The sequence below is a fragment of the Danio rerio genome, chromosome 2 (assembly GCF_049306965.1).
Source record: "Danio rerio strain Tuebingen ecotype United States chromosome 2, GRCz12tu, whole genome shotgun sequence".
Lineage (NCBI taxonomy): Eukaryota > Metazoa > Chordata > Actinopteri > Cypriniformes > Danionidae > Danio > Danio rerio.
In genome coordinates, this window is record NC_133177.1 from 47801449 (window position 1) to 47827745 (window position 26297).

General features: G+C 36.3%; 1 protein-coding gene across 8 annotated transcripts in view; it reads left to right on the plus strand.

Annotated features, from left to right (window-relative positions):
* Positions 1 to 26297, plus strand: part of yeats2 (YEATS domain containing 2) — an 81124-nt gene that overhangs the window by 31881 nt on the left and 22946 nt on the right. For 4 of the 8 annotated variants that reach the window (XR_012393739.1, XR_012393738.1, XM_073929305.1 and 1 more), the window contains exons 15-21: positions 5005 to 5245; positions 8993 to 9154; positions 9238 to 9356; positions 10175 to 10321; positions 18526 to 18708; positions 21718 to 22048; positions 24713 to 24847. Coding sequence is in view for 4 of the 8 variants with exons in the window: in XM_073929305.1 (XP_073785406.1) it covers positions 5005 to 5245; positions 8993 to 9154; positions 9238 to 9356; positions 10175 to 10321; positions 18526 to 18708; positions 21718 to 22048; positions 24713 to 24847 (1318 nt within the window). In the remaining 4 variants the exon portion in view is untranslated. The remainder of the gene's footprint in view (positions 1 to 5004; positions 5246 to 8992; positions 9155 to 9237; positions 9357 to 10174; positions 10322 to 18525; positions 18709 to 21717; positions 22049 to 24712; positions 24848 to 26297) is intronic. The other 4 variants (XR_012393745.1, XR_012393743.1, XM_073929322.1 and 1 more) reach the window with 1 other exon arrangement.

Sequence of the window (26297 nt, forward strand, 5' to 3'; positions counted from 1 at the left end):
GAATATACATGCTTGTCTTATTTGTGTTTAATTGATTAAAATGATAGACACGGACATGCGCCTTTTTCAGAAATTAACCCATTTATTTAATTTAAATATGTTAGGCCTATATTTATTTATATAGGCTATTAAAATACATTTATTTATTTAAACTAGCCTATATTAAATTAAAATCTGTATTTTACCATTCATTTTGTCATTTAAGAATTATTGAACAGATTATTAATAACTTATAAAGAATATTTTACTGACCAGTGAAGAGTTTTAGGTCAAATAGGCTATTTAATATTAGAGCAATTGGCGACTTGCCGCAGTCATGTCTAAAATGAAACTCTCATCAGAAAACAGTAAACACATAGCCTATGCCAAGCGCAATAATTGTGTTCGATCTTAGCAATACAAACGTGACACTGTTGATTACTTTTGTGATGATTAGACCTGAAGCCGTGCCGAGCTCAACTGAACAAAAACTTCACCGCATTTTCACGTGCGGGCGGCAAGTCCTCTATCCGCCTCCCGTCTGAAAGAATCTTAGAGCATATATCCTTGTTTCTTCCGTGCCTAGATAAATATCATTTCATTTGCTTTCATCCATGTATATTATATCCATTTTGCAGCAGTCCCGCGGGCCGTGGAGACTGCTTTGAACCCGAAGTCACAATCAAATCCTGTCCCGCGCCGCACTGTTGCATCGAGTCTTGTTTGAAATCATTTCAGTGTCAGCGCATATTTAGCTTTAAGAGGGTGGTGACGTGCATTGGTTTGAATTATTATCCAAGATCAAACATCATGCAAATGCAGTAGGTTATTACATAAGCAAAAAAAAATAAATCAGCCAAAAGGTTATTAAATATATTTAGATATGGTTAAATATAATAATCAAATATTATATATTCATAAACGTAACACTGCCACGCCCCCATGCGATAGTATCGTGTATCGGCGATCTCACAGAAGGACGATATGGCGATCTGAAATTTTGTATATCGCCCAACACTAATCCCTAGTCTTCTTCAACTGCACCAGGAGTTTATATTCTATACTGTACAATATTTCTGTTAAAGACAAGACTTTTGTCTTAGCAAAGTGAGACCTTACTATCCTAATTAAAAAAAATTTAAAAATCAAGGCATGATGATATTTTATTTTGGTAAAATAAGCGTAATCTAGAGGCCTTTGTCTTTTATATAAGCCACTTCTGATACCGAATCATCAACTTGAAGTCAAATATTTATTTTTTGTTCCTAAAACTTGGATAGGCGACAGACTTTTGTCAGATAGTGTATATCAGGGGTTTTCAAACTGTGGGTCGCGACCCACTAGTGAGTCGCACAGTGAACAAAGGTGGGTCGCGCAACGTCACATAGCTGGAGCTATAATTACATTGCGGTGAATCAAAACCAGTACGATAGACAGCAATAACTCAAAAACCTCTCACCCTAAAAAGATATAAAGTGTGTTTCCTACAAAAAGACAAAGCTGGTTATGTTTCACAGCTGTCTTTTTCTTTTTTTTTCAATCGGAAAAGTGTTTTTTTTTTTTTTTTTTTTTTTTTTTTTTTTTTTTTTTGCTCCGTCCTGCGTGCTTTTATTTTAAACACAACAACACAACTAATTTTCTCTTAAATGAGCACAAACAGTTACTAAAGTAGTCGAATGCTTCATTATAGATCTGTTCATTCTTACATTAACTCATCTATTATCAAACAAAATACAATGAGAGATTTATTTGCTGCTCCTCACTAAATAGCTATAGTAACTTTAATCAATATGCAAATACAATTAAAAGTGAAATAGATTTTTATAGCGTTATTTAATTTCTGTATAGACCATTGATTTTAATAGGCTAAACTTTTTCTTTTGTTGTCAATATTTTCTAATGTTTGCTATGTATTCTATCATTTGAAGCTATTTGTTATCCCATATTTTTTACATCCCAACGTTGACATATTAATGAATAAATAGCTATAGTGCTATATAAATAAATAGCTATAGAGTTAGTTTTAACATCCCCTAATGTTATGGAAGGGCATAGATGTTATGGAAAATAGTAATAGTAATGTAACTACCCCATCATTCCTTCCTCAAGCAAATGTGTAAATATTAGATCTATTCAGCAATAATGTTAATTGCATTGGCATATTTATCTGATGTTTTCCCAGCTTGTAGTAGTTTATCAAAAAGCTTTTTAGTTTTTTCATGAAACCGTTAAAACTTAAACGATACCTGACAACAAAACATTCTGAATATGTCAACAAAGGTTGATCATATTCTCTTCTGAAAAGAGTATCTTCATCAACAAAAAAAAGATCACAGTTACAGCCAGCATCCCACAAAAAACACTTCAAGCCTCTTTTTGTGCATATCAAATCGCAAAATCCAAACAGCCACATTTGACTGCTTTGAATGGATACATTTTTTTTTTTTTACCCATTTTTCCATATTAAAATATTATGGTGGGTCTTGGATTGAATTACTTGCTTAGGTGGGTCCCGGAATAAAAAAGTTTGGGAATCCCTGGTGTATATGATTGTTTATCAATAATATATAGTGAGCTGCTTACTTAAATGTTTAAGTGTCGTAGCTAAGAGACTGTTCAAATGCACCTAGCATAGCTAGTTTCATACTATAGTTATCATACTTTAGTGTTTTGTATATAGTTTTATCTCTCATTCAGTGCAGGCCGTCCTGTCTGATAGAAGTTTAGAGCTGGAGTGCGCTGTAGTCTTGCAGTCTAAACATATCTCAGGTCATTGTGTCTCTGTGGACACCCTACTTGTCTTCTTACTGAAGCCTTTTTATAGTACCTGAGAGTCACAAAGTCACTTGAACTTCCTGTGTTCTTCTGCAGTATGCCATTCAGTCCTGCGCAATTCATTATTAACCATTATGTCCTGTTGGGGATGATTTCAACTCTGGGGGGGGGGATTTTGACTCTTAATTTGGCCACAACGTTCTTTGTTTTAGCAAATTTAATGATTTTTGGTGACTAATCATATTTTGACACATATATTTCTAAAAATGCTTTTAAAATAAAAAAAAAAAAATCATCAATGCACTCTGGGCAAATGTGCTTACCTTTCGTTATATTCATGGCTGTTTTTGCCACATTGACTTTCATTATAGTAACTTTTTTTATTGCAAAGCCGTGACACCATATTATCATTTATTCTGGATTATTGCTGGTTTTTCTTGTTTAAAAGAGTTAAAATTTTAGAGTTGAAAAAAAGAGTTAAAACTTTTTTTTACTGTTGATCATCAGTTGCAGTGCAATATGGAGTAGTGTGTGTGTGTGTGTGTGTGTGTGTGTGTGTGTGTGTGTGTGTGTGTGTGTGTGTGTGTGTGTGTGTGTGTGTGTGTGTGTGTGTGTGTGTGTGTGTGTGTGCGTGCGTGTGTGTGTGTAAGAGAAACCTTTGTGCACTTATCTTGATATGGCAGAGAAAATCAAAATGAGCAGCTCAGCTCTCAGACCACAGTAAACCTAGTGTATTTATGCACAAACACTTTAATATGCTGTTTTTCTCCACAGAACTTTTTGCACAGGCCTATCTAAAGGGTTAATGCTGCCAACTGATGATCAACAGTAAAAATTATACATTTTCTCTCGTCCCAACAGAGAAAACCACCATCAATCAAGAATGCACGATTATATGCTGTCACGGCTTTGCGATCGATAAAATGTCATTCTAATGGAAGTCAATGGGGCAAAAACAGCCCGAACATAGTGACGGGGTAGTAAATTTGAAAAGTTAGTAACAATATGTAATTGTTTTTTTCATTCAAATATACAGACCACTACAACAATCTTATATATTTTGCTTATGTTCTTACATAAATAAATGTTAAAATCCAGATAAATAAGCAATTTGCTATGTTTTGCTGTGTCTGCCAGCCGTTTTCGGAGAGAGTGCTGAAAGACTTGAATTGGATCAGCTGTTTAATAGCCTAAATCTTCATGCGTTGCATTCACTGCGTGTTCAGTGCAAATGACCACTAAATGTAAAATCTAACACTGTATACATTATTGCTCGCTTTTACCAATTTTAAACTGAAACTTCGGTGGTCATCGCGAGAATCCTGCTCCGCCTCGCTCATATCTTGGGCTTGCTGGCTTGCTTGCTTTTTTTCGCAAATGCAGAAAAATGTAAATCGGCTCATAACAAGACAGCATGTTTAAAATGGCAGAAACCAAAACCAAACCTTCTAAGGAGTGATAGAAGTGAGACTTTTCCTCCTTTATTTTTTCAGTTTTCTTCTTGACATGCATATTATTTTCTATTTAGTTACTGATTACTGCTTTGCAGCTTTCAGCAGTGGTATAAATGATTTATTATGATATTACGTTTATGTTTTCTAACAGAAATATTATTTATTAAATTGACATGCATATAAAACAATAGTACAAAATGGATATTTCTTATTGCAAAGCTTCATTTTTGTTTGATGCAAACCGTAGATTTATTTTTCATAATGTACAGGAGTTTTTATAGCAAATAACTCCCATTCAAGCACATTTAAGGTAGTAAGATAATGAGAAATGTAATTTATTGTTAGTATTATTGTCATCATTATCATCATTAATATTTTATGATTATTAGACATTAGTTTTGGAATTATTGTGCAAATATCAATAAGTCGTTACACAATGTTAGACAGTTGTTTCTGGTTTTTGTTATTCCTGATTATTGTTTTTTAATACAATAAATTTGTTAATATACAATTTGCAGTGGTGTGCATACATTTTTTGTGGGTGCTCTTAACTTTTTTCTGCTGCTCTTTAATTTTTGAAGTTGAAAGCACCAGTGCTACCAAGTATAAACGTTTATTTCAAGCCCTGTTAATACACAAATATGTAATCTATCTTGCGTATTAAACACAATTTACCAAATACAGACTGTTTCATCTAAGAAAAACAACAAATGGAAAAATATATATATTCATAATCTAGTAGTAAAAGTTACTGTAGAGCACACATGATGCTTAGTAACTGTGTGTGTTTGTGTAGGTTTTGGGGATTCCTTTGGGCTCTGCTGTCAAACAGGTCTCAATGAGCAGCGGGCAGATCTTGGTCGCTAAATCCAGCCCTTCCGTGTCCAAGGTGGTTGGCCAAAAGCAAGTGGTAGCTCAGGGTGTTGCTAAAGCAATCGTCAGTGGAGGAGGCAGCGGGACAAGCGGCGTCGTAGGACAGCAAGTGCACGTTGGTACTAAGGCAGCAAGTGGATCTGGAGGAGGTGGCAAGAGTGGAGGTCAGAGTTCATACATTCATTTTTCAGAAAAAAATGAAATCAAACTAAAGCATTCACTGCATGATGAAGATTAGAAATATGCAGTTAGAATGTCACATCATTAATGTTATAAAACCCAAAAATAATGATACATTTTTTTAAACCATAAAAACATTTTTGTTTTTAGATTTTTCAAAGATTTGATATCGACTGTCATTTCTTTTATAAATCTGCACAAGTGGAATTGCAAATGGAATACTTTATGCATTTAAACTAACAAGAAACAAGTTGCTTTTCAACGTTCCTGTCATGATCTCGTTTTACATGTTTTAGCACATTGATTAATTAATGTCATTCCGTCAACAAGCTATACACATTTCCTTTGGAGTTTCATGTAATTTTGGGTGTTTAAATTTAATTAAAATTAATTTTTTTTTAATTTTCACTATCATTTAGCAACATATTGTTTATGACAAACTGAGTTATTGATATATGAGAATATGAAGGATTGGTGAAAAAGTTGTTTTAAAGGAATTTAATAGCGCACGCGGAATCGAAAGAAAAAACCTCCGCATTTTGTGACGCGGGTGTCTGTGGCCCTTTAAGATAATCAAAAATTGCTGTTTACATGGTTGACTCTCAATCAAAGCATTGTCTTAATCATATTAAAGTTGAAGTATTGGTGTCCATGTAAACATACTTAGTGAAAGTGGCAAATGATGTTGAGCATTCCTCTGCGTTTATGTTGATTTCATGAGCCGTCAAGTGTTTCATTAAGTCTCCCCCCTTACATGCAACTTTTGTAAAGCATCTGCTTTACGTTCCTATGTCAGAATCATTGCTCATAAAATATAGCCAAACTTTTCAACGCTTAGTTTAAGCAAATTTGATAAACACAATCATGCATTTTTATGAATCTGTAGGGAGTCACTTACTGGATGCTCTGTACTATGCGCGTTGCCTATGTGCGTGCGTTCCCTAAGCAACAAGAGCAAACGCCCAATATCGGCGACGGTGTCCTTATCCCTCAAAATTGTTTAGAATGAAATGTTAGGAGATGGTGTGACACAACGCTTACCTATGTGTGCCTTTGATGGTACCCATTGATCCTTCTTAGTGTGCTTCCATTGATCCTTCTTACGTTCTTGTCTCAGCACTAGTGGCACTGAAATTAGGCAAATTCATATGCTGTTTCGATGCATACCGGTTACATGGGTACCAGTGCTATAATGGAACCGGTTTCGGTACCCAAGCCTATCCTTGACATAAATAAACAAGCCAAGGTACCACTACATAAACAATCAACAGAATATTGATTAATTATTATTATTTTAAAAAAAAAGGTTATTTTATTTTTTTTACCAATAAAGCACACCCCATCACAACTTGATTTCTAATTTAAAGCTCTGTGGAATATGATGTTTACTCTAATAATAATTGTTAACTGTAAATATTTCTCTGAATCTTGAAATGTAAGTGTGCTTGTATTCATTTTTAGAAAGCAAAGTGTGCTCAAGTGCATCAAGTTCAAGAAGCATTCGTCTTGCCAAGGATGCTAATTAAGATGTTCAGAGCAGTGGTGTGTGTGTGTGTGTGTGTGTGTGTGTGTGTGTGTGTGTGTGTGTGTGTGTGTGTGTGTGTGTGTGTGTGTGTGTGTGTGTGTGTGTGTGTGTGTGTGTGTGTGTGTGTGTGTGTGTGTGTGTGTGTGTGTGTGTGTGTGTGTGTGTGTGTGTGTGTGTGTGTGTGTGTTTTGGAGGGGGGTTTTTTGTGTATGTGTGGGTGAGAGAACAAGATTGTGCATTTGTTTGCGTGTATGGAGAAGTGTTTGTTAGGCTGATCAGCAGATGTTGTGCTGAGAGGTGAATTTCACAGGGCTAATCTAAGTGTGTGTGGCTGTACTGCAGTGCTGACTAAACCATTAGGAAACACCATTACTCAGTCAGACACTCGTATCTCCCTGCTGCCACCAGGGGAATCAGGATTTAGTTTGATTTATTTTAAAAACACCTGTATGTGGATTTGCTTTAGAACAGTTTTAAAGAGATAGTTCAAAATAAACATTTTCTCATCCTTTACTTGCACTCAGGTGGTTCTAAACTTTTAGAATTGTTTTCTTTAGTTGAACACGAAACAAGATATTCTGAAGAAGGTTGGGAAAAAGCTGCCATTAACAAAAATACTATTGAAGTCAATGTCAAAATCAACATTTTCAGAGTATCTTATTTTGTGTTTTACGCATAAAAGAAACTGGAACATAAATTTTCCCATAGAAGGGAAAAACAAATAGCAGCCATGTGCTGCCAAAAATAAAAACTGCACGATTACTTAAGGTTCCAGTTTTTCAATTTTATTCAGTTTATTTCAAGTTTGTTTATTGTTTTTTTCTTTTTAAAGCAACTTTAAAATAGAAAAAGAAAAAAAAAAGTACACATTGGATTACAATCAAAATCAGAAATGGTTAGAGTTTTGTGAAGGGATGAAGAGTACAGCTGTCAAATGTATACACGGTTAATTATTCTAGTTGTACAATCTAATGTATTTTATTAAAAGGATGTTAATATAAATATATTATATTTTATATGTTTTTTTTTTACATACAGTTGTCTTCAGTGAGGTTATAGTTATTGTTTATCCAAAAATTAAAAACTGCTTACCAATTGCTCATCCTCAAAAGAAGATATTTTGAAGAAAGCTGAAAAGGGTTGGGCGATTTGGGCTAAAATCAAAATCATTAGAACATTTTAACACTGTTATGATTAATTAACAAATATTTTATTTATTTATCCTATTTTTTGCCCTCATAGTTCACTGACAGGTTTTGTACAGTAAATATGCTCACATATTACAAGTGAGAGATTTTTAAATGAAGGGTGCATTACTTGATTTTAAAATGATTGTAGGAAACACACACTTTCTACTATCAACTAAATAATAAATTATTATTTATTGAACATCAACGTTGAACAATTGAAATTAAAACAGGCATTGCCTAAAAACAACAGTCACTTAAAAAAAAAACTGAAAATAAATAATTCACACTTTCGGAACCAAAATAAATTAAGAGGTAGAAAATAAGCAGTATCTTTTCTAAATAAGGTAACTCTTGTATATACTGTAAATAATATTTTAAGAAGTGCATTTTTTGCATCTTCTGTAAACAATATTTTAATGTTAATAATAAAAAAATGTAATGGAAAATATGCCATCTCAAGGCATCTCTGGTACAGCTTCCAATTATCGTCAGTGTAGTGCAAACGTGCGACTTGTAGTTACTTTTTAACGAAGGTTAAAAAGGTGTCGGACCATATGTGTGCGTTCGACGCAGAAGTATAAATCAGCCTTAATTTAGTGGGGTCACATGACTCAACATGGGAAGTAAGGAAAGTAATTTAAAAAAATGACCTGGAAATATTTGATCGATGATAGGTTCTAAATGTCGATTTCGATTACTTTTCGGTTAATCAGCCAGCTCTAATCTGTAACCATTGACATCCGTAGTAGGAAAAACAAATACTGTGTAAGTCAATGGTTGCAGAATTCTTTTGTGTTTAATACAAGGAACTCAAACAGTTTCAGAACTAGTGAAGCGTGAGTAAATAATGATTGTTGGGTGAACTACCCCTTTAGGATGACATTTACTGATAAATTGTTATGTCTTCATGTGTCTGGTGTCTTGTGTCCATATTGGCACTTCATAATACTGTTTCCTGCTATGATGTGATTCTCTTTTATTGTTTTTGTTGTAAGTTGTCTATTTTTGTGTTTCAGTTATGGCCACCCTTCAACTGCCTGCAAATAATTTGGCAAACCTGGCCAATCTGCCTCCGGGCACCAAACTCTACCTAACCACCAACAGTAAGAACCCTTCGGGCAAAGGCAAACTGCTTCTGATCCCTCAGGGAGCCATTCTGAGGGCCTCACACAGCGCAGGTCAGACACAAACGCATCAGGTAATTGGTAAGTGTCTCTTTGTGTATACAGATAAACATAAGCAGGTTTGTTTCTGTCTCTAGGCCAACAGTCTCAGAGTTCTGGTTCTGGAGGGTCGCATTCCTCTAGTGGGTCCTCAGGGTCTGGCAGCTTGCCTTCCAATTTATCCTACACTTCTTACATCCTCAAACAGACTCCACAGGTAAGAGTCTTTCCTGTATATATATTTTTTTGATTCTGATATATACTTGCTATGTAAACTGGATCCTGACAGTTAGTTTGAACTGACATGTTGTAGATTAAAAGCTGATTTTTACTTCTGGTTCGAGTGATCACCGTACACCTGGCACATACCTTGCATGTAGCCTACGCTGTTGTGAGCATTTACACTTCTGTGTTATATCTGTGTTGCTCTGGCAGTAATACTTCAATTACCCTAGTAGGTGGTGGGGTTTCTATTACACTCTTTTTAGTATATTAACCAGACCATGTTTACACCAGAAATGTGTGCAGTGCTACTTTAGAAGTTGCCCAAACTCGCACTCATTCAAGGAAGAGGCAGGAACTGCCAATCACTTAACAACTTTCAAAACATAAGTATAGGTCCTTCGCCTGAAGGCAACACTTGGTAAACCCTCCTACCACCACCTTGCTCCCCTCCGTTGCATCTAGGCCCAACCCACACTCATCACCGATACCAAGGTGACCAATCAAAGATGTTGCACTCTGCCTCAACACAATGTGTTTTTTTTTTGTTTTTTTTGCGTCAGGGTACGGTTAACAGTATGCAACTATGTGAAGGCTACGCCAAACCTACCGTATGGACACGTTGCAGAAGTATAAATTGGCCTTTAGCTTTTGCATTTAGTAACTGTTGCTGCATACTGACCTCTATTTAATGTTTAGCTTGGTTGGGGATCTTGTTGTCCAAAATAATGTCCAGTTAGAGACTCACACACCCCTCCAAAAGCCTTTTGTCTATTTGTGCAAGTCTAATAAGGTAACTATTGTTTTTTACAGGGAACGTTTTTGGTTGGCCAGCCAGGGGGCTCAGGGAAACAGAGCTCTGGTGGTCATGTGGCATCGAGTCCTGCTTCCGGCACCCAGCAGGCCATTCGGGTCACTGCTGGACAGAAGGCAGCCATTTTGGCTCAGGTGTGTAACAAAGTAAGAATATTTTTTTCTTCTTTTTGTTTGTTCCATTTTTCTCCCTATTAAATACTGTATACAGTTATGCATTGGTGAACCAAAAAAATCATGACCACCCTCAAGTGTAGTGAAATTTTTTGTTTTAAGATAATTATTCTGTTCATTAAGGCGGCATTTACTAAAGGTTTTTTTTTTTTTTAATTGTTAAATGTTTATTAAAATGTTAAATAACTGCTTTCGTATTGTATGTAGTTTTAAATAAAATTATTACTCCAGTCATTATTGCTTTTACTATTAAGTTAATAATAATAATATTAAAAATAGTATTTATTCATTTATTAATTCATTCATTCATTCATTTTTATCCGCTTTTCTGGGGCTGGGTCGAGGGGGGCAGTAGTCTTAGAACTTTTCTATCTCCAGACACTTTTTCCAGCTCCTCTGCCGGGATCCTGGGGTGTTCCCAGGCTACCTGAGAGACATAGTCCCTCTAGCAAGTCCTGGGTCTTCCCTGGGGCCTCCCTAGGTAGGCGTAGGTAGCCACCTCAGCTTACTTCCCTCGATGTGGAGGAGCAGCAGCTGTACTCCGAGCTCCTTCCGAGTGACAGAGCTATTCACCTTATGTATAAGGGTGCACCCTGCCACACTTCGAAGGAAACTCATTTTGGCCCCTTGTATTTGAGATTTTGTCCTTTTAGTCATGACTCAAAGCTCATGGCCATAGGTGAGAGTAGGAACATAAATTGACCGGTAAATTAAGAGCTTTGCCTTTCGGCTCAGCTCCTTCTTTACCACAACGGATCGGTACATCGACCACATTACTGCTGCCGCTGCACCAATTAGTCTGTCAATGTCATGTTCCATCCTTCCCTCCCTGAAAAAATAGATGAGACAGCCCACAACAGAGCACCTCTGACCCCATACTCCCAGAGCACCCTCCACAGAATTCCACGAGGGACACGGTCGATTGCCTTCTCCAAGTCCACAAAACAAATTTATTAGTAACATGTATGAATAATAGTAATAATAATAATAATAATAGTAGTAATAATTAATATTAGGGTGATTTCTGAAGGATCGTGTGACTCTGAAGACTGGAGTAATGAAGCTGAAAATTCATCTTTAAAATCACTGGAATAAATTATTCAATCAATCTCTAAACTACTTTCGAAGTTATTTTATAGTGCAATAGCTATGCAATTTTACCATTTGTACTGTATTATTGATTAAATAAATGCAGGAGAAGCTTATTTTAAAACATTTAAAAATCCTACTGACACCAAACTTTTGACTAATAGTGTGCATCTAACTGATTATGAAAAGCGCCAAATTGTTATGGCAGTGCGATGTGCCAAGGTATCCCTGAAACAGCAGTGGTGAGAATTTACCAACAGTGGTCTGAAGGGCAAACTACAAACATGGGGCAGGGGGTTGACTCATTTATTCATGAGGGCAGCGGAAGCTTTTCCATCTGTTTGAGCTGAAAGGCATTTCTGACTGTGGCAAAAGTCACAAAATTTTAATGATGTTATGGAAGGAATGTGTCACAACACTCTCTTCTACTTATGGGGCTACTGCACATAGCTCTAGAGTAATCAGAGTGCCTGTGAAGACCAATGCCCACAATCAAATGCGGCATCTTAGCGTAAGAACTTTACCTTGAAACGGCAGAGGAAGGTTGCCTGGTCAGACGAGTCCTATTTTCTTTTTGAATTTTGTGGATGGCTGCTTGCTTGTGCACTGTTGACTTGGAAAAGTAATCACTTCAGGATGCACTGTAGCCAATTGAGGGCATGCAATGCTTTGGGCTATGTTATGCCTGGAAACTCGGTCTGACCACTCATGTGGACTTAAATTTGACATGTGCTACCTAGCTGGTAGGTAGTCAATGGTGTTCCTTGTGACAGAAGTAACCCTTTTCATTTCTGGAACAAAAAATCCATGCAAATGTCAACCTTTCCATGAAAATTTCTCCAAATATTGAAACCGTTTCTATGTTGCTTGCTTAGGCTTGTATTTTAAAATACTGTAAAAATACTCAAATGTCTCTCTCAATGTTTTTAAACTATTGATCTGATTTACGTTATAAAACACAAAATATATCTAAACATAAAGAAGTTGAGGGTAAAAAAAAAGACAAGCACCAAATTTGTTACAAATAAATGAGTCAAGGATACGTCTTGGGATAAGGCACGCAGATCTGAAATTATGCCTTTAAAAGTTGTATCGCTGCTGGTAGTTGTCACCAAACTCTTACGCCTTAAAGCTCCACCCAAGCTGGTTTATTGACACTCCTCATTTGCGTTTGATTTTATCATTTGCAATGTCAGTTTGAGCATTTAATTTTTAGTTTGAGCATTTTAATTATCATTGATCCTAAAAAATATCAGATATATTTGATTGCTCATTTAGGAAAGCATTTTGATGTATTATTTGATTTTTGAGCATTGGATTTATAATTTGGGTAGTTGTTTTGAGAGTTTGATTTATTCTTTGATCTTGTTTGGCAGTTGAATTTGAATGTGATTTTTGTTTGGAAAAAAAACTTCTATAAGATGTCACATCCATAACGAAGCTTTTTCCTTATAAATGCAAAAATGTCAAATAAAATAAAATCAAATAATTTTTGTTGTGAGCCAACTCTTATCCTTTTGATTAGCCTTATTTCTTTTGGGTTGTGCCGATTAATTGACATAATTTCTACAAAGTATCTTGTATACTGTAAACTAGAGTTGGGCATCTAAGCTATAATGCCGATCCGATACGCATCACGATACAAAGAATACGATCCGATATATTAGCGATACATTTGTTACATTGCGATGCAACATGATACGATTTACACCCATATCACGATACAATGCGATAATTCAGCACTAACTTATTAGATCAAGTTTATGAGATGATGTAAGAAAGGATGCTGTGCCATTGAATGAGTTTGATTATTTATTAACCAAGTAAAACCAAGACTTTTTTTACAAACTGGCTTTTCTCTCAGAGCCAGAGTGTCAGTTTACAGTAGAGGGCAATTTTAGAACCTATAGCACATATTATTTAAGTATGTTCAAGATAAACAGAATGTATAAGTGCAATATATATTATAAATGTATATATTTGCACTCTTTCAACATAAAGGTTTACCATTGCACAACAAGAATTGTGATTTAACTTTTCAACTATGAAAACAAGTTTTACAAAGATATATTTTGCCACTGAATATTCAAAACTTAAGGTGGTGAACTAGCAGTGTTATGTTGCTTTGAAACATCACTATCACTGTAAACAACAGGCTAATAAAAATATAAATAAATAAAAATTAACAGGAGGAGGTGTTTAAAACCTTCGTTCTCCGTGACACTAGGCTGAATATCTTTGCAGATGAACAATGCAATAGCATTCGTTATTGGCGTAGAGCGAGCAGAACTTTTGCGCATGGAGAAAACTTTCAATGCTTTTCTCACCACTTTTGGAGCTGGTAGCTACAGTTAAAGCAGAGCAGGAAGCCGGGGATGCAGGAACACTGGAAGATGCTTCCACAACAACACCGAGGCGCCGCTTCAAGTGAGATATCAGATTAGTCGTACTGCCCGTGTATTTTACAGATGCACGGCACATTTTGCAAATTGCATCTGTCCTGTCAAGTCGTCCATCCTTTTTGCAGAATCCATAATGTTGCCATTCTTTAGATTTAAAACTCAGTGAGGAATAAAATGTTTGTTTTGCTTCTCGCGCTTTCTGAGAGCGCACCACTAGCTTCATCCGCACACCTGATACACTGAGTTGTAGTGTAAGTGTACACATCCGCAAGTCCGTTGCTAAGGCATACTTTATGTAGGTCGAATAAATTATGCGCCAAATACAGGTTGACAACACTTGTTAATAAATAAAAAATACATTCTATATTAAAAATATAAGTTGTATCTTGTAAAAACCGATGCATCTCGCAAAAACCGATGCATCTCTATTTGCTTCCAAAATTTCATTCATCCTCTGCTGCTCTACCGATGCACTTGCATCATGCACGCGCATGACCGCGTATCGATACATATCGGTTAATCTTCCCATCCCTACTGTAAACTCCCATACTTTTTTTGTCACATCCATAGCGCATGTTTATTCCCCTCATTTAAAATATATACAATGTTTTAGAGGTGTGAACCTATACTAGTCTCACGGTTCGGTTACGATTATCATGCCATCGATTTGGTTTAATCCGATATCTCGGTGCATTGACGATGCTTTCCATACACAGTGTTATATGTTGGGGGAGGCTATATCAAGCTGTCTGTATAAACACACAGACACACAGTACCACACTGTCTCTCATTCACACTCATACACAAACATAGACAGCACAAAACAAACAAACACACACACACACACACTTAAGCCTTCGCAATATGCGTTCAGCCGGGAGAGCTTGCGCTGAGTGGAGCAAAAAACGAAAAAAAGAAGCACTTTTCCGACGGTCCCTTACTGAGAGCTCCGCTTCGCGCTAGCTCTCTCGGCTAAACGCATATTGCGAGGGCTTAAAGGGAGCAGTGGTCGTAATGTCGAGCGAAAAAAAAAAAAGAAAAACAGCTGTGAAACATAACCAGCTTTGTCTTTTTGTAGGAAACACACTTGAGATATTCTTAGGGTGAGAGGTTTTTGAGTTGTTGCCGCTATATCTGAATGTGTCAGGAATATCAAAAACAAAATCAAATTAACCGCGCCTATTTCTGGCACCCCCCTGGATGTACAACGCCCTTAGTAGCATCTGCCTATGCCTCAGGCCGGCCCTGAATTTACTCCTGAGTGTTTTAAATACCGGCGCTCACCTCCCTCGCGAAAGTGCGCATATGAGATAAATGACGTCAGTACATAAAAAACGATTATGATTAGAACTGAACCGATACCGAATTGTCCGCGTCTGCATCGCAGTTCACCGAAAAAACTATTAATTTTGACACCCCTACAATGTTTACAGATTGATATTTTTCTGATCCCATAACTCTTGTTGAAAAATATTAACAGATGTTTTGCAGAAAATGTTAACAATGCAAGTTCACGATTGTATAATATATGCTCAAGTGCATTTGTTTCTAGACCAATACTAAACTGTATTAATTTAAGTAAAATGTTAAATCATGTCCATATTGACCCAGAAAGAGTGGATACAGTTTACATACTGTATAAAAGCAGAAGTGTTCAGGGGTTTGCCATTGTTTCCTCCCCGGTTTGTCATTGATTTTTCTCTCGCTCTCTCTCTCTCGCGCTTTCTCCATATCATTGATCTTTCTTTATCTCTCCTCTTTCTTTCTCTCACTTGCTGCACTTTCATTAGTGTTACACAACACCTCGTCTGAAGAGCTCGCTCTCTCTAGAGCCCTTCCTATGTATGTGTGTGTCCTGATTATCAGATACAGGCTAATGAGTTTGCCTGCAGCTGACATTTGAGCTGTAATTCAACCTGTAAACCAAACACACACACACACACACACACACACACACATTATTCTCTTCATTCCCTTTTCCTTCTACCTTTTTTTTTTTTTTTTTTTTTCAATTATTCTTTTGAATCATACCTTCATAATTCTCATTATTAAGTTAAGCTCACGGGGCATCGTGATTTCTGCTTGTTAGTTTTTTTGTTGTAAGAGTTCTCGTTATTCCCCCTCAGGACTGGTGAAACTTAATCAAACCTCTTCCTCTGGTGCGTTAGATGATTTGCTAGAGATTGTTTGCATACTGTAAAACGGTTGCACATATTGAGCAGTGCCTGGCTGAGGTCATGGCGGAGTGTGTGTGTTTGATGGATGGTATTTGCTAGGAGGTGAAGGGAGAGACAAAAGCTGAGGAAAAGATTAGCCTTAGGGATTGAATATGCAAGTAGGAGTGTGGTGAGTGAAACAAGTTAAAGACTTTCACTCTGTTGCAAGTTCTGTTATGTAAAGGAAATAACTGCAGTCCTTTTTTCACTCTCTTTTCATGTCCGTTGAAGCTGTGTTGACATGAATATTAATGTACATTTTTGTCAAAGTGATGTAGTAAAACAGTGGGAAAAATAGATGAATTGAAGCTAATAGCAAAACATAAGAATCTGAAAAAGAGAAATGTATGGCCCACAAGGTCTGAAAAAATAAAAAAATAATAATAATGCATCACATTTAAGACTATATATAGACAACATGCCAAAGATAAAGTGTCTCAAATTGTTTTTTTAGCAAATTCAATTTAAATTGTCCAATGGTTTAGAGCAGGGGTCTCAAACTCAAATTGGCAGGGGGCCATTTCAGTGACTGACAATTCATCAGAGGGCTGTTTTAACATTCAAGCACAAGAAAAAAGTGAAAACCTGACATAATTGATGCATCTTAGAGCAACAGGCATGACGTTTATATTTCAAGTGTTTGTACAACAAAATACTAGTGGAATAAAGCTGATTATAGTCAAACAAGCCTTGAATATTCACAAAAATAGAGCTTTAGTAAAAATAGAGCACTTACTGACACATATTTTAACGTTTGCCTGCACAACAATGATAGTGGTTCAAAAATCTTGTTATATTTTTGACGTCAGTTGCAGGCCAGAGGAGGTTGTGGGAGGAGAAGGGTGGGCCATAAATGGCCTGCGGGATGGCAGTTTGAGAACCCTATAGAGATTTTGTGAAAATAAAAGGTCAAAATATTGATGAATTAATGTTCTGTCATTATTTAGCAGATATATTTAAGGTAGAACTTTGATTGAGCTCAAAAAATCAAACCCAACCAGACCTGAGCCCATGCACCTGGTGTCAGAGTCTTACCTGGTCCAGCACATTAATTATAATTATGAGCCATAGCCCGGTTATTATTTTTATAATTATTTCTTTTTATATATATATATATATATATATATACACGTGTGTTGTTATAGCGGACATTCTCAACTACAATTCTGAGTTGAACTACAGATTTTAGTTTAGATTTATCTTACTTCGCTCTCAGGGGGTTTTCTTGGGAAAAGTTACAAAAAAGGACATTGATGACTGACTATCCTCCTTTCTGCTTACCCTTCAACCCTCCCATTTTTGCCAGGATTCTCCCATTTTTTTTCCATTCTATCCCACTAACAACCCATTTAAGTATTCTCCATATTTCACCTGTATTTTTAATCTTTTTATGAAAAGTGAAAGTAGGTTACCTTCAAAGAACCAATCTTAGATGTGATGCAGCCTAATTGCAAGAGCTGTTCAAAAGAATTATGTTTTCGCTTTATTTTGGCTTGAAACCACGTTGAAAACAGCTGCATTCACTATGCAACCTCTGAATCTGTAAAGTCATGTGACAGTGCCGATTGACAGATGCGCTCTGTATAAAGACACTGTACTCAGATCAGCTTCTGTACATGTTATTTGAAGATGAACAAAAGTGAACGCTTTGAAATTTGAGTGTTTTTAACAGACAAATACACTCAATAGTATGTAAACACTTCCATCCTGCCGTGTTTTATTTTAAACACAAATAATTGTCTTAAATGTGCACAAACAGTACGAAAGTAAGCAAATGCTTTCATTATAGATCTGTGCATAGTTCTCCATGCAATTAGGCTAATTAAGTAATGACAAAAAAGCCCACTAATGCTTGATCACGGCAGGGCCGGTCTGAAGGTAGTAGCAAGAAATATCGGCCAGGTCAGATAAACTCTGGGCTCAGGCAGAGAACCTAAACTCTAATTTATGGTTCAGTTAAACAGCTAACTTATTCTGATCTGTATTTATTGAAGTGTATAAAGAATTTGCAGCCAATCTAAATCTGATTATATTTTGAAATATTAAACAACGTTTTGCTGAAAATTCAAGCCTAATGTTTTGAAGTATAGAGCCAAAGAATAAATATAAAGGTTAACAGTAACTTGCAAACCATTTATTACAAGTAATTAGCATTTTGGTGCAACACTTTAATCGTGCAAAAAAAGCATGCAATGATTCTTGCTGTAAATATGCCTGAAATTACTTTATTATTTAAACTGTTGTTGCTCTCTATTACATTTACTGCAGTTGTATGCTCTAAATCATGGTTAAAATGTGTGTATGCATATTTAGTCATTATTTAACAAAAATAACAATTCAAACAGGACACATTTGTATATACAGATAGATTCTCAGCCCTATAGAAAAGACCCTCTAGTAGGAATAAGACATTTCTCAGTTTGATTGGTTTGGATATTTCAATTTCTTCCTGTTTTCGTTTGATTGACAGGTGGTGGGTGGCTCTCAAGGATCTCAAGTGAAGCTGTCAGATGGCTCAGTGAAGATGGTAACAGCTGCCGCAGCAAGTCACCTAAATAAACCAGGCACGACCACTCTGAGAATGACTGGAGGTGTTATCACTGCCACTAGCTCCACCCCCACAACACCCAGTGCCACACCCACCTCTCAACAGGTGAGAGTTCAACATTACAAGTACAAGTTCTACATTACTTCATTTGATGTGTGGTCAGGTAATATAAACTGTACATAGCTTTGTCCTTGATCAGAAATGATCAAATATATTCCAGGATCAATATAGTATTTATTGTCTGCCTCTGGGGAAATCTGATTTTAATAAGAAAACTACTGCACAACAACTTCAAAAGAAAAGACCACATATGACATTAACAACCATTTTAATTATATAATCTCACAAGCAACACCATTAAAATGATCAATTAAATATAAATTTTGTTAAAAAAATTAAGCTTAAAAAAACAATCAGCAATGCCATTAAAATAATAAATTACAGAAAACACACATAAAAACCTCATAGATTTATATTACGCATTTATTGTGTATGGATATACATCCAAAGCGCTTTACAATAATGAGAGGGGTCTCTCCACACCACTACTAGTGTGCAGCATCCACTTGGATGATGCGATGGAGGCCACAGGACAACGGTGCCAGTGCGCTCACCACACATCAGCTATTGGTGGAGTGGAAAGACAGTGACCGTTTAGTGAATGTGGATGATTGGAAGGCCATAATGGGTAAAGGGCCTATGGAGGCAATTTGGCCAGGACACCGGGATTATACTTCTACTCTTAACGAGAAGTGCCATGGGATTTTTAATGATCACAGAGAGTCAAGACCTCGGTTTAACGTCTTATACGAAAGATGGCGCTCACTAGCTAAGTTTCCATCCACCTATTTTTATGTGCATTTTGGACCACTTCATGGAAACGTCAAGATGCGCATAAATTTTAAATATGTGCATAAAAAAACATATGCGCATAACTGAGTAGGATAAACTTTTTATTCGATAAGAAAAGATGCGCGTAAACTGTGATGGAAACACTTTTACCAAAAAAGTTCCAGTATGCACATTAAAAAGGTCATGTAATTAATGTTATAAGTGATCATGTAATAATAAAAATGTGTGCAAATGGACAAACCAGCCGGCTGAGCACACTTTAAAACATCTGAAATGTTATTTTGGTCATTCTAAAACGCTGTAATCATTTCAGTATTATGCTGAGTTCACACCAGATGTGAAAGAAGCGTCAAGCGTGAGTGATTTACATGTTAAGCCAATGCAAAGATGAGCAGACATGCTCCGGTACGATACGTGTGAATTATATGGTGCGAATTGAGCGTTTTGCGCATTTGAACTTCAGCGGACATTCGCACCGCGTTAACCAATCAGGATCTTGCTTTTGCAGGGGCTTGATTATGATGTAGCACCTGTTGTTGGTGTCCCGGGAAAAAATCCTCAGTTCATCAAGGCTCAGGACTAGGCTCAGTCAGAAGCATCACTGAATGCTTTCATCATCCAGGTACAGTTTCTGAAAGAGTTTATGAACTCACAGAGCTGGGTGCACCTCTGAAAGGATCTAGTGGGCTCAGACACTGCTCCAAACGAATCTATGCTGTTTTTCAGCTTTTATAAAGAACATAAACACTGTTATTTTCTCAATAAAATCCATGTTAGCAATTTAGAAACAAAGCTAGAGTCACCGGGTAAACAGAAGCCCTGCTCATGAAGCAAATCCGCGTCTATTGCTTAGTGAATTTGACGCAGGCATGAAGCGGATTTGACGTGCGAACGAAGCGGATGTTGAAGCGCAAATGAAGCGAGTAAACCCAAATGTTTACGCATCTATTTATGTGCAAATAACGCGATCTGGTGTGAACACAGCATCAGTGTAATTATATTATTAATTACTTTCAGAATCAAGAGTGTCTGTGCTCCGCCTCTCAGGCCTTCAAACGCTACTGCGTTTTCACTGCGTGTCAGGATCGCCTTCTAAAGCACAAGTCATTTATTAAATGAAGAAAAGATTCACACAGCTTCTACTGCAGCAAATTGGCGCCAGTTTATCAGGAATTTTGTTCGCTTTGACTCATTGGATGGAAACATAGCTAATGACAGTATAGTGTTGCTTTCACTATACTGGGGCATTAGGACTCACACAGACCACAAGTTGAGCGCCCCCTACTGGCCCCACTAACACCACTTTCAACATAGTTTTCCCATGTGGTGTCCCATTCAGGTACTGACGTGGCTCATCGCTGCTTGGCTTCAGTGAGTCTTGGGCTACAGGGTGATACTGATGTGGCAATAGAAAAATAAATTCTTGTATTGATTTTTGCCTGCATAATTCATAATGCCATTAAATACAACACTTGAGGTATCCTATAAAATGCAATAATGTTTTTATTTAGTTCATTCTGCCACATTAGCTGGGTTTCCATCCACCTATATTTATGCACGTCTTGCAAAATCGCTTAAAAAAACACCAAATGCGCATAAATTTAAAAAATGCACATAAATAAATAATGCGCACAACTGAGTGGCATGAACTTTTTATCCGGTAAATGTGCATAAAATACAATGGAACAACAAAATTTCAACAAATTATGTGATAGCAAAAATGGCAAAGTTACAGGTATGTATGGGTGGACGATGAGGTCCAAACATTTTAAAATGTTAAATTCGAGAAAGAAGTAATGACCATCCTTTATGGAAAACATCAGTGGAACATGTAAATCTTCCAAGAAGCATGAGTGGAGATGATTCCAATAGGATCTGACAAACCGTGGACTATTTTGCGTAATAATTGGAAAAACCTTAAAATGCCAAAAATGCATGGCTGATGCAAGTAATACGCAAGTAAGTTATTATATATGAAAAAAGGCCTTCTCCTAACAGCAATTTCCATTTTTCTTTTATGTTTGGCACTGGTTTATCAGAAATTGACGATTTTGTTCTCTTGGACTCATTGGAAAGCAGTACTTTATTTGTAAATGTTTTATGTGATTATTCCTCTTTTGCATACAAATTTATTCAGCATCTTTGGGTGGAAACATGGCTGTTGACTGTAAATTGAGACAAAAAAAATTATGCTAAAAACTTGGTCAAAAAGTTATATTTTTTCTGCCTCTGTTTAGCTCTTCTAATGTTTTCTCATTACAGTCAGCAGAAGCCACTGGAGGATCCTCCTCTCAGCAGCTACCTCAGACGGCTAAAGCACCACCCCATCACCCTGTACTTGTAGCTGCCAATCAAGCTGCCGTGATCAGCGCGGCCAAGAGTGCCAGCTCTGCCGCCAACACAAAGACTGCCTCTAGCGCTGGTGCAGTAGTTACAGTTGCCAAGAGCGTCAACATGCCCCTCATCAGCCTGCCAAAGGGGGCGGGGCCATCTGCAGTGAGTGGGGCCAAAAGCTCCAGTCCCTCATTAGTAACTGCAGCATCACTGATTGGAGGAGGAACGGTTAGCGGGAAAACTGCTGCCACCATCTCAGGTAGTCATAATCATTTAATCATCTTTGCATTTAAGACAATGGACCCTTTTCACAAGACTTTTATGATGTGTTTAGTAATCATCGACATCTTGAGGGCCCTATTACACACCCGGTGCAATGCGACTCAAGGCGCAATTGTTGTTTGCTAGTTTCTGCTTGTCGCAAATGTTGTTTTGATGTTTTGCACCACACTGTTTGAATAGCAAATGCATTTGCGCTCATATGTGTGCCCATATGCGTTCTGGTCAAAAAAAAAAGAGGTGTGTTAAGGCGCGTTGCTATTTTGAGGAACTAAAATAGACTGCACAATAGACCAGCTAAGAGCAGTTAGTTGTGCGCCTCGCTTACACATTGCTTCATACAGACAGGATGTACAGCAATATGCAAATATCTTTACAAATGAAAAAGAATTAAAGGATTAAAATATTACTAAGGTTATTATTTTCTACATAAATACAAAAACCACTTCTTTCATGCCTTCACCTCGGGGGGCTTTTTCAGTTTATTCATGACAATTTGCATTTGTATAATGCTATTATTATTATTAGTAGTAGTATTTATTAAATGCATATTTATATTAGTATTATTAAAAACATGTTTAGATCTGCCCATCCGTCAGGTTTTAGACCATATGGGGAACAGCATGTGTATTTGGAAATAATTAAGTTTTGCGAGCACACTTCGTTATTATTGTTCATTTTTTCTTTTGCTGGAAATTAGAACTGAATTTAGAAATAGTTTTGACACAAATCTTTGCGCTTAACAAACTAAATTATGTAGGCTAATGGATGTCTGTGCGTACAACACGTTTCCTTTTCCACAGAAAAGAGTGAAAGTGAAAGTAAAGAATGAGGAGGCTCATTCTCTCACTGCAGATTGTCTGTTTAACTGTTTTCTTGCTAAAGCAAAAAGAAAAACTGAAGTGCTCGGTTTTTCCACTTACATAGTCTGCCATGTAAGTAGCAAATGCGCTATACCACGACACAACTGGCTCTTGAAGGGAGTGGGAGATGAGAGTCTGATTGGTTTATTCTCAAAACACACCTATCCATCTTTTATCCATCGTTAAAATAGCAAAAGTGGATTCTGACATGCCCCTAATGCTTTTGTGCTTTCCGCTTTGGACTTTGCGCCTAGATCTTCAAAATAGAGCCCTAAATCTTTGAAAGTTTTTAATATTTAGATTTTAAATATATACACACAATTATATGTATGTATGACATCATATATCAATTATATATATATGTATGTATGACATCATATATCAATTATATATATATATATATATATATATATATATATATATATATATATATACATACATACATATTATCTATCATTAATCTTCAGAATGCAAATTAAGATATTTAAGTGAAATCTGAAAACTAACTCATTTTCTATAGGCAACAAGGTTTTGAAGATTACAAAAAAATCTTTAAAACAGACCATATGCCTTTAGTGGTTCAATTGGAATATTATCAAGCAATTGTTTGCACATAAAAACAAAAATAACGGCTTTTTAACAGTTTGTTCTTCTCATAGTCAGTATATTGCTCATGTTCACAACTTTTCTGTATTAAAAAGCCCAGCAGACACAGGACATTAACTTGACGACAGATTGACAATGTACCCCAATGTCGTGGGACGTTCCATTTTGTTTGAAAATGAAATTTGAATGAACGTCAGGCCGATGTGAATGTCTAATGTTGAACAAACATTGCATTTTGGTTACTTTCCAACCCAACCTAAAACCAACAAAATATTAACATCTAATGATGTTACAGCTTTATGTTGTGTGAATGTTACCAGTATGAAATCTATCAGATTTTGGATTTTATTTGCCAAACTTGATGAATAAATGTCAGTATTTGACGTCAATATGATGTTGGTTTAAGATGTTGGCTCGACATTGGATTTTGGTCACTTTTCAACACAACCTAAAATCAACAAAATATTAACATCATTTCACGTCGTTATTGGTCATCAAAATAATATTGTATTTAGACTCCAAATCTAACCTAATGTTACTGTCTTATGATGTGTATCTTCAGGGAAAACACGGGCATATTCAAGGTATACGTTAGTGGCGCAATCAAGCGCAACACATGAATGCGAGCTTTTTATTAGCCCTGAAGAGAAGAAACATTTCAATAAAGTTGCTTTTTTTGCTATTTTCACCACAATATTTAACCAAAATTGCACTAATGTGAGCCAACATTTGAAGAGAGAATTACCTAAATCTCCTATATCCTCAAACAATTTTTATTTTATTTTTATAATTCCTATTGCAAATGTTTTTGAGACCATACTTCATTAATAGAACTGAGATTTGCCACCATTAATGTGATCCGTCCAGTGTGGACAGAATTTCTGTTTATAGTGAGTGTTATAGTTTTGTTGTCTTTGTAGTAGTCATGCATTGTCAATCACAGTAGGATTAGATTTGCTGTAATGAAATCAACCATTACAAGCTTCTTTAATGGGGAAAAAAATCTATAAAAATGCTTCACATATTACATAACCGTGACAGTGCATATTTTTATAAAATGCAAATCGTTCATTCTGATTTAATTTGAGTTCAGCCACCCATTGCTTGAAAGCCTTGAAAATGCATTGCTTTATTTGCATTTAGTGATCATGTTACCATCATTTCTCCACTTGCAGGTATGTTGAAGTTGCACCCAGCTCAGTCCAGTTCCCAGCAGACAGTTCTCACCATTCCAGCCAATCAGCTTAAGCAGCTTAGTGTGGGCAGTGGCTCCTCAGGCCTGCAGACCATCTTGATGCCTGTTGGCAAAGGTAAAGGCACTTCATTCACTTGATACTCACACACACTCCAGATTTCTGATGTCTTTGAGTCTGTGTGTTGCTCTCAAATAAAGATTTTTCACATGCATTAAAGGGACAGTTCACTCAAAAACATGAATGTATTCTCTACTTACAATTTGTTCTAAGCCTGTCTGATTGTTTCTTTTAAGGTGGGCATAAATGATTTTTTTTAATCTTGATTAATCTCACTGTAATCGTGGAATTAATCTAGATTAAAATGGCTCATTTAAATTCTGCCGAAGGAATTTAGAATATGTATGCTTCACAATGTATCACAAACTGCTTGAGAAACTGTTCTACTATGATAATTGGTTATGAAAATAAATGATGTTCAATAAGATGTACTTGTGTTTACTAACTGTTTGTTCAGTTAAACATGAATTTTGAACTGTAGGCCTACAAAAGCTCCTAACAGCGATTTTTGATTACCTTAATCTGACTAAAGTCATAACTGAACTAAGCAGAAATGGAATGAAGACGTGGAGTATGCAGATATTAGTAGCAATATTGAAGTAAACACCACATTCAAACTATTACCGTCATGTAGGACTTTTTGCCATATTTTCTGACAAGATCCACACACGCGGCTGTCAGTAAAGGACCATACACACATTGCAAAATGTGGAAGTGTTTTCTTTCCATTTGGCGTGCGTTATTAAATTCCATAACACTCTCACCAGTCCTTACTCCTTATTTGCGTCTAATACCCCAGTTTGTCACGGGGGTATGATTGAAATGTACATGAGTGATAGTGAAACTGCCGAACTGCAGTTAACATCACCCAAACTTACAGGAAACTCTTACATGAAAGCACTTCATGTAAACACCTTAATTATATTATTGTCTATTAAGGCAAATAACTAGACTTCAGATGTCCATGGAAGCGTAGTCAGTAGTGTCTTCGAAGTAAGTGAAAGAACTAGAAGGGCATCTTGTTGATTTGATTTAGAAGGGCACTTTTTTGTCTTGTCAGACAGCTCACCGGTCAGGTATACATCCACACTGAAATATCAAGGTAAAAGTCATCATAGGTTGCGTAGAATAGACCCAGCTACCAACTCAACTTTGAGAGTAGATTAACGGCGATGTATATATTTTTTTATCGCCGATAAGAGTTTACGAAGATAACAGCCCTCCATATATATATATATATATATATATATATATATATATATATATATATATATATATATATATATATATATATATATATATATATATACTGTTTTTTTCTCAAGAATGTTGGTAACTAAACAGGAAAGGCATAATGATTTGGAATGATTCCTTTCACTGCTTTGACAAACAAGCTCTGTACTAAAACTTTAGAGATGTGCTTAGTGATTGGACTATAAAAGAATTTAGTTTTATTCATGGTTCACTGTGATCTTAAAGCTGCAATATTTAACATTTTAATTGCCGA